General features: G+C 49.0%; 1 protein-coding gene across 2 annotated transcripts in view; it reads left to right on the forward strand.

Annotated features, from left to right (window-relative positions):
* Nucleotides 1-1,780: 1,780 nt before the first annotated feature.
* Nucleotides 1,781-15,460, forward strand: part of atp2a3 (ATPase sarcoplasmic/endoplasmic reticulum Ca2+ transporting 3) — a 41,936-nt gene continuing 28,256 nt past the window's right edge. For both annotated transcript variants that reach the window (XM_026998602.3, XM_026998601.3), the window contains exons 1-3: nt 1,781-2,164; nt 12,474-12,491; nt 13,345-13,427. In XM_026998602.3, coding sequence (XP_026854403.1) covers nt 2,047-2,164; nt 12,474-12,491; nt 13,345-13,427 — 219 coding nt within the window. In that variant the 5' untranslated portion in view covers nt 1,781-2,046. The remainder of the gene's footprint in view (nt 2,165-12,473; nt 12,492-13,344; nt 13,428-15,460) is intronic.

The following is a 15,460-nucleotide window of genomic DNA, read 5'->3' on the forward strand; positions in this document are numbered from 1 at the left end:
GATAGAAGCAGACGAAAAGCTGTTCGCTTTTCGGCCAGCTTTAAATATAGTCCCCTGGGGTGTGAGAAAGCACAGCAGTAGAATGACAAGGGAAACTAGGCTGCGCGTACATCAGGGACGTCACGGCACACAAGCACAGGCAGCCCGACACTGTGTTCCCTCTCTTTGCTGTGTGATGGGGAACAGGGGCCAGCAGGCAAGCCGCTGCAGGGGCTGCAGCGAAGCCTATTTGACATCCGAGGTATTGCCATGGACAAGGAGTCTGGAAGTGGCAGAAGTTCCGCTCGTGAGCTGTAGTTCGCTGTAGTTCGCTGTAGTTTGCTGTGGTAATGTCATGCCATGTTCCCTCCTGGATCAGTTGCAAGGCTGAAAGGTATTCCAGTTTCTGAGGCACCACCTCAGTAATATTTCACTTCTTTATAGAATGTAAAGTATTAATTCACATCCTTCCCCATCTGTGCTGTGGGACAGGAGTTTAATACTTCATGTAATACCCACAGGGGTCAAGTATTTGGGCCATATATGGAGTGTGCAGAGAGGACAAACTTCATGGCAGAAGAGAACTAGAGCACCCTGTCCTCTCTGTGTCTCCTCTCTGCGGTCCCCAGCAAGGCGAGGCCCTCCGACCTGACTAGCTTGCCCTAGGTGTATCAGGACTCCAGTTCCAGATCGTCTCGCCCTTTGTCCTTTGAAATGCGACCAGAAACATTAGAACCATGGTTCCAATCTACCCAACGATACAGAGGTCCTTAAATATGGCTCGAACACTTTTGGGTCATATGGAAACCGTGGCGGTACTGCTGCTAACATGTTGGTTTATGGCCCTAAGGTTTGGAGTGTGAAGGCCACTGAAGATGTCTCATGGTGCAGTAATGGCAAGTAGGTTATATCCTCCTGTATTCAGGTCACTGATGACACATTTCACATTCAGGACCGCAACTTGTTCTTGAAACGTACTACATGGTTATGAGAAGATGGGATGTCTTGATTTGTTTCAGAACCACTCACTCCAGACATTTGTGTAAAGTACATGTGTATTCTCACTTACCACTTTCACTAAGGCTCCTCTGCCCATCCCTCTGAATTGTGTTGCAAGGTTCTGTTACTGTCCCTTATCTTGAAGGTCTTCCAGCTAAATTCTAAATTACTGTAACCGCTAAGCCAACATTACTAATAGGGCCATAGCTACAATAAAATTAAATGATTTAAACGACAGTGGTGTATCTACCATCTGCTTGTAAATGCTCATGCTTATGTAAAAGGAGGAAACGTCACACTGCCCACAATATTTATTTTTTGTTTTTTATATTTTGTATTAGGTTTTGTTAGACAACTAATTATGAATCTGCGTTTTTAAAATTCGAAAGAATGTAATCGTGTGGTTTTATGATTATGTGTAAATACGGTGCAATATTTGAAGAACCCTGCGGAGCTCACTGAATATGCGCGCGCGCACTCTTAATACATTAAGCATTTGCACCGTCACGTCCAACGCACAAGCACTGCCAAACTTGACGGTTTCCGACGTCAGCTACAAACAAACAACCGAACAAACAAAACAAAAAAAACCATGCTTCTGAAATTACGTTCATTCTTTTCTTGCCATTATTCGCACTCGAATTTGTTTATCCGAGTTCATGGATAAGCGCATTTTGAGTCAAATATGCTGTGAGCTTTATGAGCTGCCCCGGAGTTCAGGTAGCGCGAGCCAATGGGAGCTCGAGGACCGCTCGAGCATTGTCAGTCGCGAGCAGGAGGCGGAGCCCGGTACCGAAGCACACCTTCCGACGGAGTGGCGAGCGCAACAGCAGCGCTCCGGCAGCAGGCATCTCTGCGTGAAGCAGCACTCGTTAGGACGGTTTGAAAGCCACGGCTTGCAGAAGGGTGCAGGTGGAAGTCTTCGCCGACCCACCTCCGCTTGGCGGTCTTGAACGGACCTCTGTGGCCACTGTTTGCTTCAAACTAATTCGTTTAAAAGCGTCAGAGGCGCTATACTTATTCGTAAATACATGCCTTTCAAGTCTTCGAAGTAAACGATTCTCCGAAATGGAAAACGCTCACACTAAACCTGCGGCCGAAGTTTTAAAAAACTTTAACGTGAACGAAAACAATGGACTGACTCCTGAACAAGTAAAGAATAATCTGGAAAAATATGGACCAAACGGTGAGTTATTTGTTGGTTGTTTCTGACTGGTCGTATGTTGATGATAATTTATAACTATTCGACTTGATAAGAAGCAATTAACTTCCTAAATGCATTCGTAATCTTGTTAATCTACGTGGTGGGAAAGAAGTTCAGAGTCGGGTGTCTTCTCACGGAAGAACATTCTGCGCGAAGCCTTTTGTGTCTTGATTCAAGCGATGCTTATTTTTTATTAAGTTAAAAGAAGGCTTTTGTAGCTAAATGAGTGAAAGACTGCATAAACACTTTATAGCAAACTGTCAGTGAAGCTTAAGTGGTGAGCGTGAATTACTCAGCCACACATGATAAGGTGTCGACAGATCATCATGTACGCCCAAGCCGTGCGGTAGGCTGCAATGTAAAAATCTGCTTCCGAAGTTTCCTCCTGGCTTTTGTTTGTGGTGTATTTCTCTTTTCCTAGAGATGTCTTGAACCACTTCATTCATCATTTAATAATTAATAGGCACATCGGCGAAGCTTCCGTACACGTTTGGCTCCAGACAGTACGTGTTAAGATTAAGCGATGCCAAATATTATTTAAAATAGGCAGATATATTCGAGTTATATTCCTTTAACGCTTCCCCGGCTGAAACCCTTAGATTATACAGTTAATATTTCCGAAGCAAATCCCAGATGTTCCCCATGAATGCTTATGATTTTTCAACGTGGAGGAAGGATAACTTGTTGGATATTACCCCTGACGTTTAGAAGGCGTTTTCCCTTTTCTCATTGTGTGATAACTGGTTTGAACGCCTGCGAAGCTGAAGGCGATTTGCCGTGCTGTCATACCTGCATGATGGCTAAATCGAAGGAAAAGTGTCCGTCGTGACACCATAAATGCTTCGGCAGTCAGAGCACAGTCATGTGGCCCCTGACCCCCTGACTTTCATACCGCGTTCATCTGTAAAAGCATTTTTGCGCTTTAAGTCCGGCGAAAAGATATCCATTCAACGGAGAAGTGTGTGTGTGTTGTTTTTTTGTTTTATTTTTTACAGCAGATAAAGAGCTGAATGATGCACCTGTGACTGACAAACTTGTGCAACCCGTTTTCCACTTCCTCAAGCGCGGCATTACGAGTGCTCGCAGAGCAACAGTGTGTTTCAGGTTACATCCTGCTGTCGCGGAGACGGGTTGCACTTTGTCAAACGCCTTGAGACTGCGCGTCCCGCAAACAAATATGAGGGTGTTCTTATATTTGGTCCAAAACCCACGCGTTAGTTTGGTTCTAATTCGTGGAATGAAAAACAAGTCGAGCAGTTTAAAATGTCTTGATCTTTGAATAAAAAAGTCATTGTGTTACTGGTGTGTTGTGGTATTGTCGTTTGTCATAATTTATATGGAGTAAGATGCTTGTAAAAGTCTCTTTTTTTGGCCTCGTCGCAGAATTCCACTGGGTGCTTTCGTTGAGCTAGTGCGCAGCTGGACAGTATGTGGTGTGTGTGTGTGTGTGTGTGTGTACCATACGGCAGTAAACCGCCCAGCATGGCAGACGTGTGTCCGTGCGTGTGTACGGCTGCCTTTTCTTTGTAAACAGTAAGTCATGCGTATGGTTACGTGCCCTTATAGACAGTTGCAGATGCTCTTTCCACAGGTCGCTACGTTAAGGCTCGACCCCCCCGCCCCGCATGCTGTGAAGTGTTCGGTAAAGCGCCGCGCTCATTAATTCATCACACACACACGTACTTCCCCTTCAGTTAACACCTTGCTTCGACGCGTGTCCTCATTCAGTGCACCCAGGGAGGCTCAGCGTGCCCTGCCCAAACCGCTGCTCCTAATAATAACGAGCCAAAGGACAAAACTGATTTCAGGTCAGCTGTTTAGTCATGGGAGCGCCGGACCGGTTCCCAGACGGCAGTAAGGCTTCTTCCCCAGGGGCATGCTAAGGCCTCCGGTGACTTCATGGAAAAAGCAGCGTCTTGCTGCAGACAGGGTCTCTTTTTCGCTTTGAGCTGTCGATTTCCTGCCGCTGTGCGCTGCGGGCTGAACGCCGCAGGGAATACCCTAGCGATATTACGCGCCCTCGAGCTCGCAACGTGGGAACCACAACGACACGTCCAGGTTCTTCCGTACCGGCCGTTGGGCTGCTCGCTAGGCCAGTGCGGAGGGGAGAACAGAGTGGTTTCTTTGCGTTGGTTTGTTTCCCTAATTAGTCCATTTGCATGAGCCTTAAGCGTCAGTCTTGTTTTTTTAAGGGGTTTTGTTTGGTGTTGTAGATACTTGTTTATATGCATGTGGTTCGAGTTTCAGAGTGCTTGTGTTCAAAGCTGGCGAGACAGGGAGGGGGAGGAGACTGTGTGTGTGTGTGTGTGTGTGTGTGTGTGTGTGTGTGTGTGTGTGTACACATGTGGGTGGGTAGGTGGGCAGAAAGCATATCTGTTGCAAACCCTTTTTAGTGATTATTTTTTGACACCGTGACATGTCGTTAATACAAGCAGGCCTGTTTTGTTTACCACTATACGATGAATCGTTAGTACATATTAGCGCCCACGTATTTTTTGATCTGTAAACATACTTGTTTAGAGTGTTAGGACCATTAAGTGGGCTTTGTGCCCCCCCCCCCCATTCTTGCCAAGGACCCATGTGTGCAGACGCTGTGTGCTGTCCTTCTAGGCTAATTAACGCGGGGCCTGGCTTGAACACCCCCCCCCAGTCCGGGATCATTTTGTCCGTCAGTGGGGCCGAGCCCCCGACTGTTGAAGCCTGGTGCGGATCTCGTGTGTTTTACGCTTCAGAAGCTGCGCTCTGGTAGATAACTGAAATGGACAATACCACATCATGTAGGCTGCACCTTGTCAGATTTCATGCGCGTGATTAGTTCCATTCCTTCGGCCTCCTCCTTACGCCCTGCTCCCTTCCTGGTATGTTTGTTGAGCACAAACCCATCTGAGCAGCCCGCCGGATAACTAGCTGCTTGTTTTTCGGTCCGAGGGTCTCTACCCCTTGGCTCCTCATAAATGCAGCGAGACGTTCTAACTGGCCGGGGGCGGGCCGTGCTAGCTGGAGGCAGACCGCTTGCTCTCTGCGTGGCAGCTGTCATGGTTTGGTCGGTACCAAGAGGCTGTGGATGGGTTGTGACGTTTTGGTAGCAGTGTCTGGTGTTTGACTCTCAGCCACGCCGACGGATGGAAAGTAAAATGCATTTGCGGTTACGTTTCCAGGCAAGTCCATTGGCTCTGTTGTCATCGTCAGTGTGGACTTGAATAAAACTACGTTACTCCAGCTGCTACCTGAACTGTTGAACGAAACTGTTGTGATGAAAAGCAGCGGCGTCTGGGTTTTCGTCCATTTCAGTCATGTCTTCTCTTCCTGCGTTCTCCTCCCATCTCTGAGTAAATCTGCCATGTAAGTAGGGCGGCCTTAGCAGCTTTGTACCTCTGTTCTTGACTGCCGAGACACACAGTGTAAAGTGTATGTGTGTGCGTGCGCGTGCTTGTCAGAGGAAGCAGAAGTTCTCTGGCTGGCAGCAGCTGCATTCTGGGGACTCTGTGCAGAGGATGTTTGCGAACTGCAATGGTTGCGGTGTGAATTTTACGCAGCCGCCTTTTGCCTCCCGCCCCGCCGCTGGAGCCTCTCTGCGGCGAAGGCGCCTGCGCGTGCGTGCGCTCGCACGCCCGGGCATCTGCGCTCGTGTTTAGCGTCTCGTCCGAGTGTTGTTCGGGCGCGCCTGCGTGTGCGCGGGGCCGAGCGGATCCGCCCCGATCCCGTCTGCTTCGCTGGCCTTGGAATGCTGGGTAATGAGCGGGCCCTGGAACTTCAAGCGACACGCACTCTTGCTGTTTCCTGCACTAGACCACAGATGCCCTTATCATCACTGCGTGCTTCTCTAGCGCCAACTGTAGCAGTATTGCGCTCTCTCTCGCTCTCGCTCTCTCTCGCGCTCTCTTGCTGGCCCCCCACCCCCCAGCTCATAAACACTGCCGCTGAGCGATAAGGAGTGGTGTGGCGTGGAGGAGACGGAAGTCATGCGTAGGCCTGTGGGGTTTTTTTCTGCTGCGCTGGTGGTTCTAGCTCACGTCTGCGTGAGCTCCAACATGGCTCCGCCAGCCCTCGGCCATCCATCCATGTATCCCTGAGCTCTGTTTTATGGGGTTTTTCCCCCTCTAGTTTAATTTTGGGCCTTTATTCGGGAGTGCGGGCAGGCGTGCTAACTTGTCACTCATCTCCACTTCTCGCCTCCTACCCCTGCAGACATCACAACCTCCTCCTGGCAAACTGTTGACTCACTGTGTGTGTGTGTGTGTGTGTGTGCGTACGTGTGTGTGTGTGTGTGTGTGTGTGGATAGATGTAGCAAGGCTGGCACTTGATGTGTGCTCATACATGTGATATACATCTTTCTTTCAACTTGTATGCTCTTTCTCACCAATGAATTTGCCTTGTAATAGGCTCCCCTCCCCTCAGTAATCTGCTAGTGTGCAGAGCCGTGTGACTGTCGGCCTTGCACATGCTTGCATATATACTAATTTCGGAATTTTTTTACTGAGGCTTTTGCTTTTGATACCAATTAGTGAGTCTCATTACATTCCCTTACTGACAGCAATTAACAAACTTCGGTGTTTATGCATGCGTTCGTGCACGCATGTACTATTCCTGTTGTTTCAGATGTTTTCCCTTGGAGAGCGAGTCTGGCACAGACATGTGTAAGTACAGATGAGTACAGGTGATCCTGGCCTGCACCATTTGGCTTCTTAGAGCGGCCACTCCTGAGCCGTATCCATTCCTGCGCGGACTTCAGCAAAGCTCCTGTCCCTCTGGGCGAGAGACCCCTCTTCTCTTTTTACTGTACCATAAACTTGCTAATGTAAATGTTAATGTAAATATCCTGGATAAGGTGGGAGGGTGGAGTGCTGTAGCGTCAGTTCAGATCCAGGAACAAAAGAGTCCTTAAAGCGCCTCTTAAGGTGGCACCGGCTATAATCTCCAGTCCGCAGGCCCGAAAGTTTCCCTGTCTGGAACCAGGGGTCCATCTCAATTGCATACTATATACTAATGCTAACTATTTTTTGAGTATGTAGTGTAGTTATAATTGTCAAATTTGAGTTTACTCACAATTGCAAGATGACTACTTAGAACTGGTGGGGTTTTGAGTATGGTTTGAATGCAGGGCTCTGTGCCTCGGAGCTTTTATTTTCCTCAAACGGCATAGCAAGTCAGCTCATGTCACGCTCATTTGCATAATGGCTCAGGTCGACCTCGGCTTCCGCCTGCATCAGAAGGATGCCCCCTGTGTTCAGGAGGGAGACACCTTCAGGGTGCCAAGCACTGAAAAAGCCCCCTTCATTGGCAGGCCAAAATATGGCACCAGTGCAGTCAGAACAGGGTAGCTCACACCTGGTGTGCTCTTCAGCAGGGTTATTTTAGATTAAGTTCCAGCACTAGACTTGACATTTGGGCATCGCTTTTAGCTGCATTGTCTCATGTAACGTCTCTCTGGAGGCGCAGTGACTTCCTGGTCTGCACTCGAGTATTTCACTTGGTCAAGTAAGGAAGGAGTCAAGAGCACAGCAACAAATGTATGCGAGAACAGTACGAGGCCATCCGACACCTCTTGGCTGACAAAGTCCTAGTGAACCAAAGTACCAAAGCCCTCTGCCTCCCAGGCGGCTGGGCAGGTTAGAAGACGCACTGCATCTGGACTCCTTTTCATTCTTTAACACACAGACCTGGTTTCTGTCTTTCTGTTTCCACCCATCTTTCCACACATTATCAGTGTTCCGTTAATGCTAATGTTTTATACATTCCTCACGTATGCTGGAATCGAGCACATGGTTGGGGTCCAGCTTCAGGGGTCCCACACAGAAATACATGAACCTCCCCAAACTGCCCCCCCCACCAAGATCGTGCTATTAAAGGCTGTTTCTATGGTTACCTTTAGCTGGGTCATGTGTTCACACCGCTTGGAAGAGACCCGCTCCGAGCTCCTCGTGACCATCGGTGTGCCGACGCTGAAGATGGACCCGATTGCGGCTGGTGCTCGCGGGAAAAAACATTTGCCTTTGTGCGCTGCCACCCCAGTCGCCCCTCCGCAACTCCCGCCATTTCCCACGCCAAAGGGAGCCGTTCGGTTTGGCGTCGCCAGCTGCTAGGATGAGATTATGAGACGGGATTATGAAACTGATCCCGCGTTGGTGGCAGCGGCTTCTCTAGCTGTCGTGGCTGCAGTGGCGCGGGACTGGCGTAGTGCTCGGAGCTCTGCTCCAGGCGGGGGTGAAGAGCACGTCCGCTCTTCAGCACTACGTACGCTCTCGTATGGCTTATTTCAGGCAACAAACCAACCCCCACCGCCACCACAATGGGCCATCGTCCAATAATGTCCAGGGAGGCGATGCCACAAGCCCAGTTGTCATGGCGACAGCTTTCAAAAACTATTTATGAACGTATTTATGTTTGAGAGTGGAGGAGAGAAATCAGCAACTTTTTTTTTTTTTTAAATTAAGTTAAATATTGTTTCCTATTGTGGATCAGCCTAACCTTGCAGGCAGTGTTTGACAACAATAAGAATAGATGATATGTAAGATCTGATCTCAGAACAGCTACTAGGCTACTGGTAAATTTGGTCTTTTTGATCTCGGGCCTGTTTGAATGTTGGATTGCACCTTAGAAAGTGAAACCCTCTTCCTTTCACACGGATTATTTATGAATATGAAAAAGTCAGCAGTAGATTATTTTGTATTTGCATACATGGAAATGGACAGGTGGTGAGGCGCGTTAGCAATGGGTGGTTTTGCGGGGGTGGTGGTGGTGGAGGTGTGTGGGTGAGCTCCGAAGCCCAGCACGTTTACCGCTGCTTCCCTGGGCACACTTGTTCAGAGCCCTGTGTTGTTGGCAACTGTTTCCAGGAAGTGTTTCCCTCTCTGCCTCTGCCTGTGCTTGGTTGTGTGTAAACAAGCTGGTCTTTGTTTTCATGAGGGACAGAGGGAGGGAGGAAGAGAGCAACCAAGAAAGAAAGAGAGAGAGGGGTGTGTGTGTGTGTGTGTGTGTTCGTGTTCGTGTGTGTTCGCGCACGCGTGAGAGTGAAGGCCGTCTGAAGTAAGGACGCTGGAATTTGCTTGGGCTGTCGGAGGCTGACCAGGCCCAGATGACTTTGAGGGAATCCTTGGCACATTCCGGGTGGGAAACCCCACTCGGCCCCTCCTCCCTTTTACTAAGCCTCTCTTTGTCTCCAGAGTTCAGACTGCAGCCGGCATGTCTCTCGTTAAAAGCCTTGCACAAGACAAGGCACTGCGCTCGCTGTCAATTTCTGTGCGGTTTGTCATATAAATAGATGAAACTGCTCCTGTATGAGTGGAAAAGGACCGTTGATGCCAGGGAGGTCCTGTAAAACACACACACACACACACACACACACACACACACACCTGGGGGGTGGGACAGCCTTTCCCTCCTTCTCCTGCTACCGATATATAGGAGGATATGCTGATAGTGCAGTAGATGTTTTCATTCCACTGCAGACCAGTGGCCTCTTCGCTCGGTTCTTACGTAACCGCATGCTGGAAGTGGAGCCCAAGGCTAAAGACATGCAGCGCTGCCAAATGAGACTGCGTCACGGCTTTGCTTGTGTTGACAAACATTTATTTTCGCCGGTGTTGACAAGCATTTATTTTGCTCGCGTTGACAAACGTTGATCTCATCATCCAGGTTTCTTGGTTTCAGCAACTTGCAGAGGGAGGGCAGCCTTTTGTTTATCAAAGTGTATCCGCGCCGCGTCTCTCTGTCGACCTGGCACTACCGGACGGCCTCGTGGGGGGAAAACCGAAGGGGAGGACATACTTTCGGGACCTCAGCGTGGACGCGCGTCTCCCCCACCTTCGTGGTTGTGTTCGTCGTGTCTCAGAAGGCGAGCGACGGCGGAAAGTGCAGTCTTGAAGGGCCACTCTTGTGGGCGGTCTCTGTGGCAACGTGTTCGTGCCTTTGAGTTACTCCCATACAGCAGGTTTTCCTGTCATGGGCTGTTTTGGTTTCCACTGCACATGCATCTCAGCCTGCTGCCCATCTGGTGTGGTTGGGGGTGCGCGTGTGTGTGTCTGTGTCTGGAAGAACCTCAGTTTGCAGACATTACAGTATGACTGTGTTCTAGCTGTCATAGTGTGTTTGATTCGTATGTGTTTTTTGAGGGAGAGAGAGGGAGAGAGAGGGAGAGAGGGTGCGGCAAAGAGGCAGGATGAGCAAGTCAGAGAGAGGGAAAGACGCAAAGATAGATACTCACAAACACACACAAAAAGAAACCTTGACTCTCATCAGTGTGTTTGGGGGTTTTCCAGTTGGATTAGAGCTGGGAAACTAATGATATCTAACCCTGAGCATGTACACATTAGAGCTGTAAATCATAGATGATTCTTTGGGATTCCATTTGTAAGGCCACAACTTGATATTTGGCAATTCATTTTTTAATACATAGATTTATTAAGATCATTAATGAAAAGCACCATAAGATATTAAGATGTGTACTTTCAATAGGGAAGCAATGGAGATATTTTGAATATTTTAATAAACTCAAACATTTTTTTTTTTTAGCTGTGTAGTTTCACAGTGTAGATGCGCATATGCACACCATATGTACGCTGAATCAGTGGACGATCGATGCATTGCTACCTAGTCTGTGCACACACACACACACACACACACACACACGTGCACAGCATTGGAACACAGGAAGTTTTGGGAAAGTTCCAAGGATTTTTCACTAGGGCTCATCATGGGCTATTCATGCATGATCTCCGGTGAACCCCATGAGGAAGTCGTCCCCCCTGTACAAATTCAAATAATTAAAATGTTCAACAAACACAAATAGGTGCGTCACCTAAATATGCACATTTACACCCTTGCACTCAGGTGCAGGTGAACCTCAGGTGGTCTTCAGAAGCCCTCCTTTGTATTCCCTACAAACCCGTTCATATCGGACACGATTTGAATGGGCTCCTTTGGGCCAGCCGATGTAACGGAAGCAGCCAACTCTGTCTTCTCAGATCAACTGTCTGTTTGTGCCAAGTACTCTCAGTACAGTTGGTGAATACCCCACTTCACGGAAGCGCCTGCAAGTTGTCGGGCCGGCAGAGACCCTGTCAGCTGATGCGTTACTTGAGCCTTCACAACAAGTTCCCGACACCTGTGGGCAGCACTGAGCAGAAGACGGTGGTGACTCAGAGTGCCTAACTGCAAGGCTTTGGGAATATAACGGCAACGGGCTCATTTATATCTTATTGTGATTTTGATTGGTTCTATAATTAGCTGTGTGGACAGGTAATGTGACTGCAATTATAGGGTGTGTGAGGGTGGGTTATGAACGATTTCCCCTGGTTATGCATCCTGGTGAGGAACACATTTGAGACACACGGTGCCATTTCTCCACAGGCAGATCTCCTAGGAGACCTGATGGCACGGGACCGGCCCCGTTGGTTTTGTAATGCCAGGCGCGTGCGAGCTTGCGCGCGCTCCGTCCTTCCGTAGCTCCTCCCGGCTCCTCCCCCGCACCACACTTGCTCGGCAGCTCCCACACGCTCGCGCGCCAGAACCTTCTAGAAGTGACTCAACGGCAGTGTGTAGGCCACACATTTGGTCCGCGCAGACTGCCTGTTAGACAGCGCCACCGTCCCCGTGCTCTCCGGGAGAATGACGCGATTCAGAGTGGGTGAAATATGGCTGTGGCCTACTGGGGTGAGACCTGCTCCGTTCCTGTGACTATGGCCCGAGGTTGAGGTTGGGGTCAGGTTGGCGAGGAAGACCAAAGGTCGCTGCGCTAACCCGTGGCCGCTGGTCGCTGAGCGATTCTAATTTTCATAACTATTCATGACCACGGATCAGTGAAAATTTGGTTCCTTTAGTAGCATCTTGACTGAAATTCTGGTGATCTTTAGAGCTGTGGTTTGGAATTAAACTCCTTATTATTCAGAACCACAATTACTATTGATCTTCTACCAGCACACGTTTTTGTGTTTGTTTTTGAAACAGTAATTCCTTACAAGGGAAGAGTCAGTAATGGCCACCCTCAAGCAGTTTCTGTCCCTTTTATTCTGGGAAGGGAGGGGCTGCTGGGAGGATCCGCCTGCTGTAATCCCACCGATAATCCCTCATCTTTTATGCCGGATCAGTTATGTGCTGTATGTCTTCGTGTAATTAGCTTTCATTCAGCGGATAAGTAAGCTCGGCGCAGATCGGACACGACAAACAAATGCTGGCAATAAACAGTGATGTTTGAACAGCCCATTCATTGTGACTTTGCTAACACACTCTCTCTCTCTCTCTCTCTCTCTCTCTCTCTCTCATTCCTCCACGGATCATCCTCTGGACGGACAGAGCTCCCGGCAGAGGAAGGTAAACATTGATCTTTCCATCATGTTGTTCCTGTTGCCCCTTCATGAGCTGCTCAGTTTTGTGTCGGGCCAAGGCTGTATTTCACTACAAAGTGATGCACACTGCTTAGTTGTGTGCCTCAGCCACCCACTCGACTTTAGCTGTAAGAAACGGCTTTCTGAACAGTCCTCACACTTTCTCTGTAATCCGCATTGTCGGTGCCGAGCCTGACGTATTGCCCAAGACCTCAGCGAGAGGCCGTTAATTCCAAAAATGGATAAAGCTCACCGAGATGCTTTCTTGGTATCCAGGAATGTTTAAATATGTCAGGTTTCTACAAAACAAGTGGGGAAATAAATGAATTGGAATTGTGGCATCCCTAGAGCTGATTACTTTCAGACCATCAGATGCAGACATAGATGATCTCAAATAAAACACACACGTGCGCATGCCCTGCAGAAACTGGAATGTCTAGCTGAAAGTTAATGACTAATACAGTCAATGTGTTATTACTGCCCACAGACTTACCTCTACCCTCTGTGGAGGAGGAGACCAGGATAACTCGCTCTCGTTCTCTCGTTGACATCCTCGTGCTCTTTCCTCTCTCCCCTTGAATGGCCATTTCACATTTAGCGTCAGGCACGAGGCCACTGCCTATCGTAGCCATCCAAATGATCAATTCAAGCCCCACTGATCCTTTTCTCATTTTGATCTCTCCCCCACCCATGGCGAGTCTGTTCCACGCAGCGCTGAGCTCCGGTTGAGCCTCTGAGCACACAGTGACTGGTCAGACTGAGATCACCTGAAGGAATGAACTGGCTTAAATGAAGTAAAACGAACCCCAACCGGGTAATCTCTCGCTCTCCATTTTCAGGGAAGTCTCTGTGGGAGTTGGTAGTAGAGCAGTTTGAGGATCTCCTTGTCAGGATTCTGCTGTTGGCTGCCTGCGTCTCATTTGTAAGTATCCTTCGGTTCCTCTGCGCCTCACTCTTGCTCTTATTCACTTTAATCTTTCTTTTCTCTCTCTCTTCTGCTTTATTCTAACCAGGTGCTCTCTATCTCCTGTTCCATCACTCTTTTCAGTGCTGATCATGTTCCTCCTCCACCTATCTTTAATCCTCCCTTCGGCTCTTGGAGTCGCGTCTCTAGAAGCAGCAACTAACCGCAATCACGTCCCTCGACAAGCTCTGTCATAATCCTCCAATTTGCTTAAGTGTGTAATCATGTACACGCCACAGGGCCTTAATGAGCACAGAGGGGTAGCCAGGGACAGTAATAAACCCGTCTGTCTCTCTGTGTCTGTTTTTGTTTTTCTGTCTGTGTGTGTGTCTGTCTGTCTAGTTGCCCGGCACACGCACATGAGTGTTGTGTGAGGTAGTTCTACTTAATAACCTTTTAATACACTCAGAGGGCGCAGGGAAGCCATCATCTTTTGGGACACCACGTTTCAGCTCGGGCTCCGTTGACCCACATACCCCGCCGTCACGCTCGGGCCAGTTTTTCCGCCGAATACAGGCACGCCTGGAATAAGAGGAAGGAGACGGAGGGAGAGAATCCTTTTTTTTTTTCCGCTCAGTGACATTCCTGCTCTCCATATCCGAGACCAACGCAGAGGCTATCTGGATTTAGTGCGCAACATGCCACTTTTGGGGAGGGGGAGAAAAACTTCACCTTCACAGCGCTGGCGTGTTCTGAAGCAGTTCCACCGCCGATCCGGATGCCGCTTCAGGCCCGCCTGGCCGTCTTTCTGCTCCAGCGTTGGCTGTGCTGCGCTAGGGCTGGGTTAATTGGCCCTCCCCATGTGGTGGGTCTCTTTTGCTGTATTAATGGGAGACAGAAGCGCGATTAGACTCCACTGACCCAGGCCGCAGACTTTTCCGAAGCCCCGACTCGTTAAACCCACTTGTGGGGTCTGTTTTTCCTATCCTCCTTTTACAAATTCACCTATTTATGAACTTTCCATCTGACATTGGCTGAGAGAATGTGGGGGGTGGGGGTGGGGGTGGGGCTGGGGGGGTTGTACCTCAGCGCAGCTCAACACGTTACAGCAGAGACGCGCATGCGCGAATGGGCATGCACGTACAGCCACGTTTCATTCCAGTCAGAGGAAGGCCTCCGCTCCGTTTCCATACAGAAGTGAAAGGTCGACCTCTTTGTGCTCCTATTAAAGTACACATGGGTATCCCGCACAAGTATGTTGGAGTGGTTCATAAGTGTGCGTGTGTATGGATAGTGTGTGTGCGTGTGTATGGATAGTGTGTGTGCGTGTGTATGGATAGTGTGTGTGCGTGTGTGCGTGTGTTGTGTGTTTGCGCATGTGCGTATGTACACAGTATGTGTTCTACAAAAGCAAACACGTGATAGAAAGATGGCGCAGGCTCCTGCCCACTCGCCGTACTCATTTGTGTGCCTTTTTGAATGTATTAAAATGTTTTGCATTCTGCTCCCCTGACGTTTTGCATGTTGCAAGGTCAAAGACACTGGTAACTAGGCGACCGGGGCGGGGGCTGGGCACAGACAAAAAAGTTTGAACTGTTTTGAGCGATTTTCCTTCCGAACTGTGGATGTGCAGGCATGAGTCACCCTGGCAGGCCGTGTTCTGAAAGCACAGGCAGTTCCAACGGAAGACGGGACTCCTGCCGAGGTGGTGCAGACATCCAGTCCCGAACCTGTGCTCTCTACCTCCATACAAGAACACCGCGAGTCAGCAAAAAACAGCTGACCTGCAGCGATGCTGAAAGCTGTGAACCGTGAGCTCGGTTCTGTTCTGGTGTCCAGGACGATGGCAGGGCCAGGGTTTGTCAGTTTCTGTTATGCGCTTTCAGACGCATCAGCGAACGAAAGCGTGTGGATGGATCCTTTTTTGTAATGTAGTCATATGCCATAGACGACTTCATCTTTGTCTCTGATGATCTCATCTATGTATTGGTAATGCATTATATGAACCACGGAGGCGATATGTTTTGGCCTGGGAGAGCACACATGCACTG

The sequence above is a fragment of the Electrophorus electricus genome, chromosome 8 (assembly GCF_041902795.1).
Source record: "Electrophorus electricus isolate QZ-2024a chromosome 8, ASM4190279v1, whole genome shotgun sequence".
In the NCBI taxonomy this organism is placed as follows: Eukaryota; Metazoa; Chordata; class Actinopteri; order Gymnotiformes; family Gymnotidae; genus Electrophorus; species Electrophorus electricus.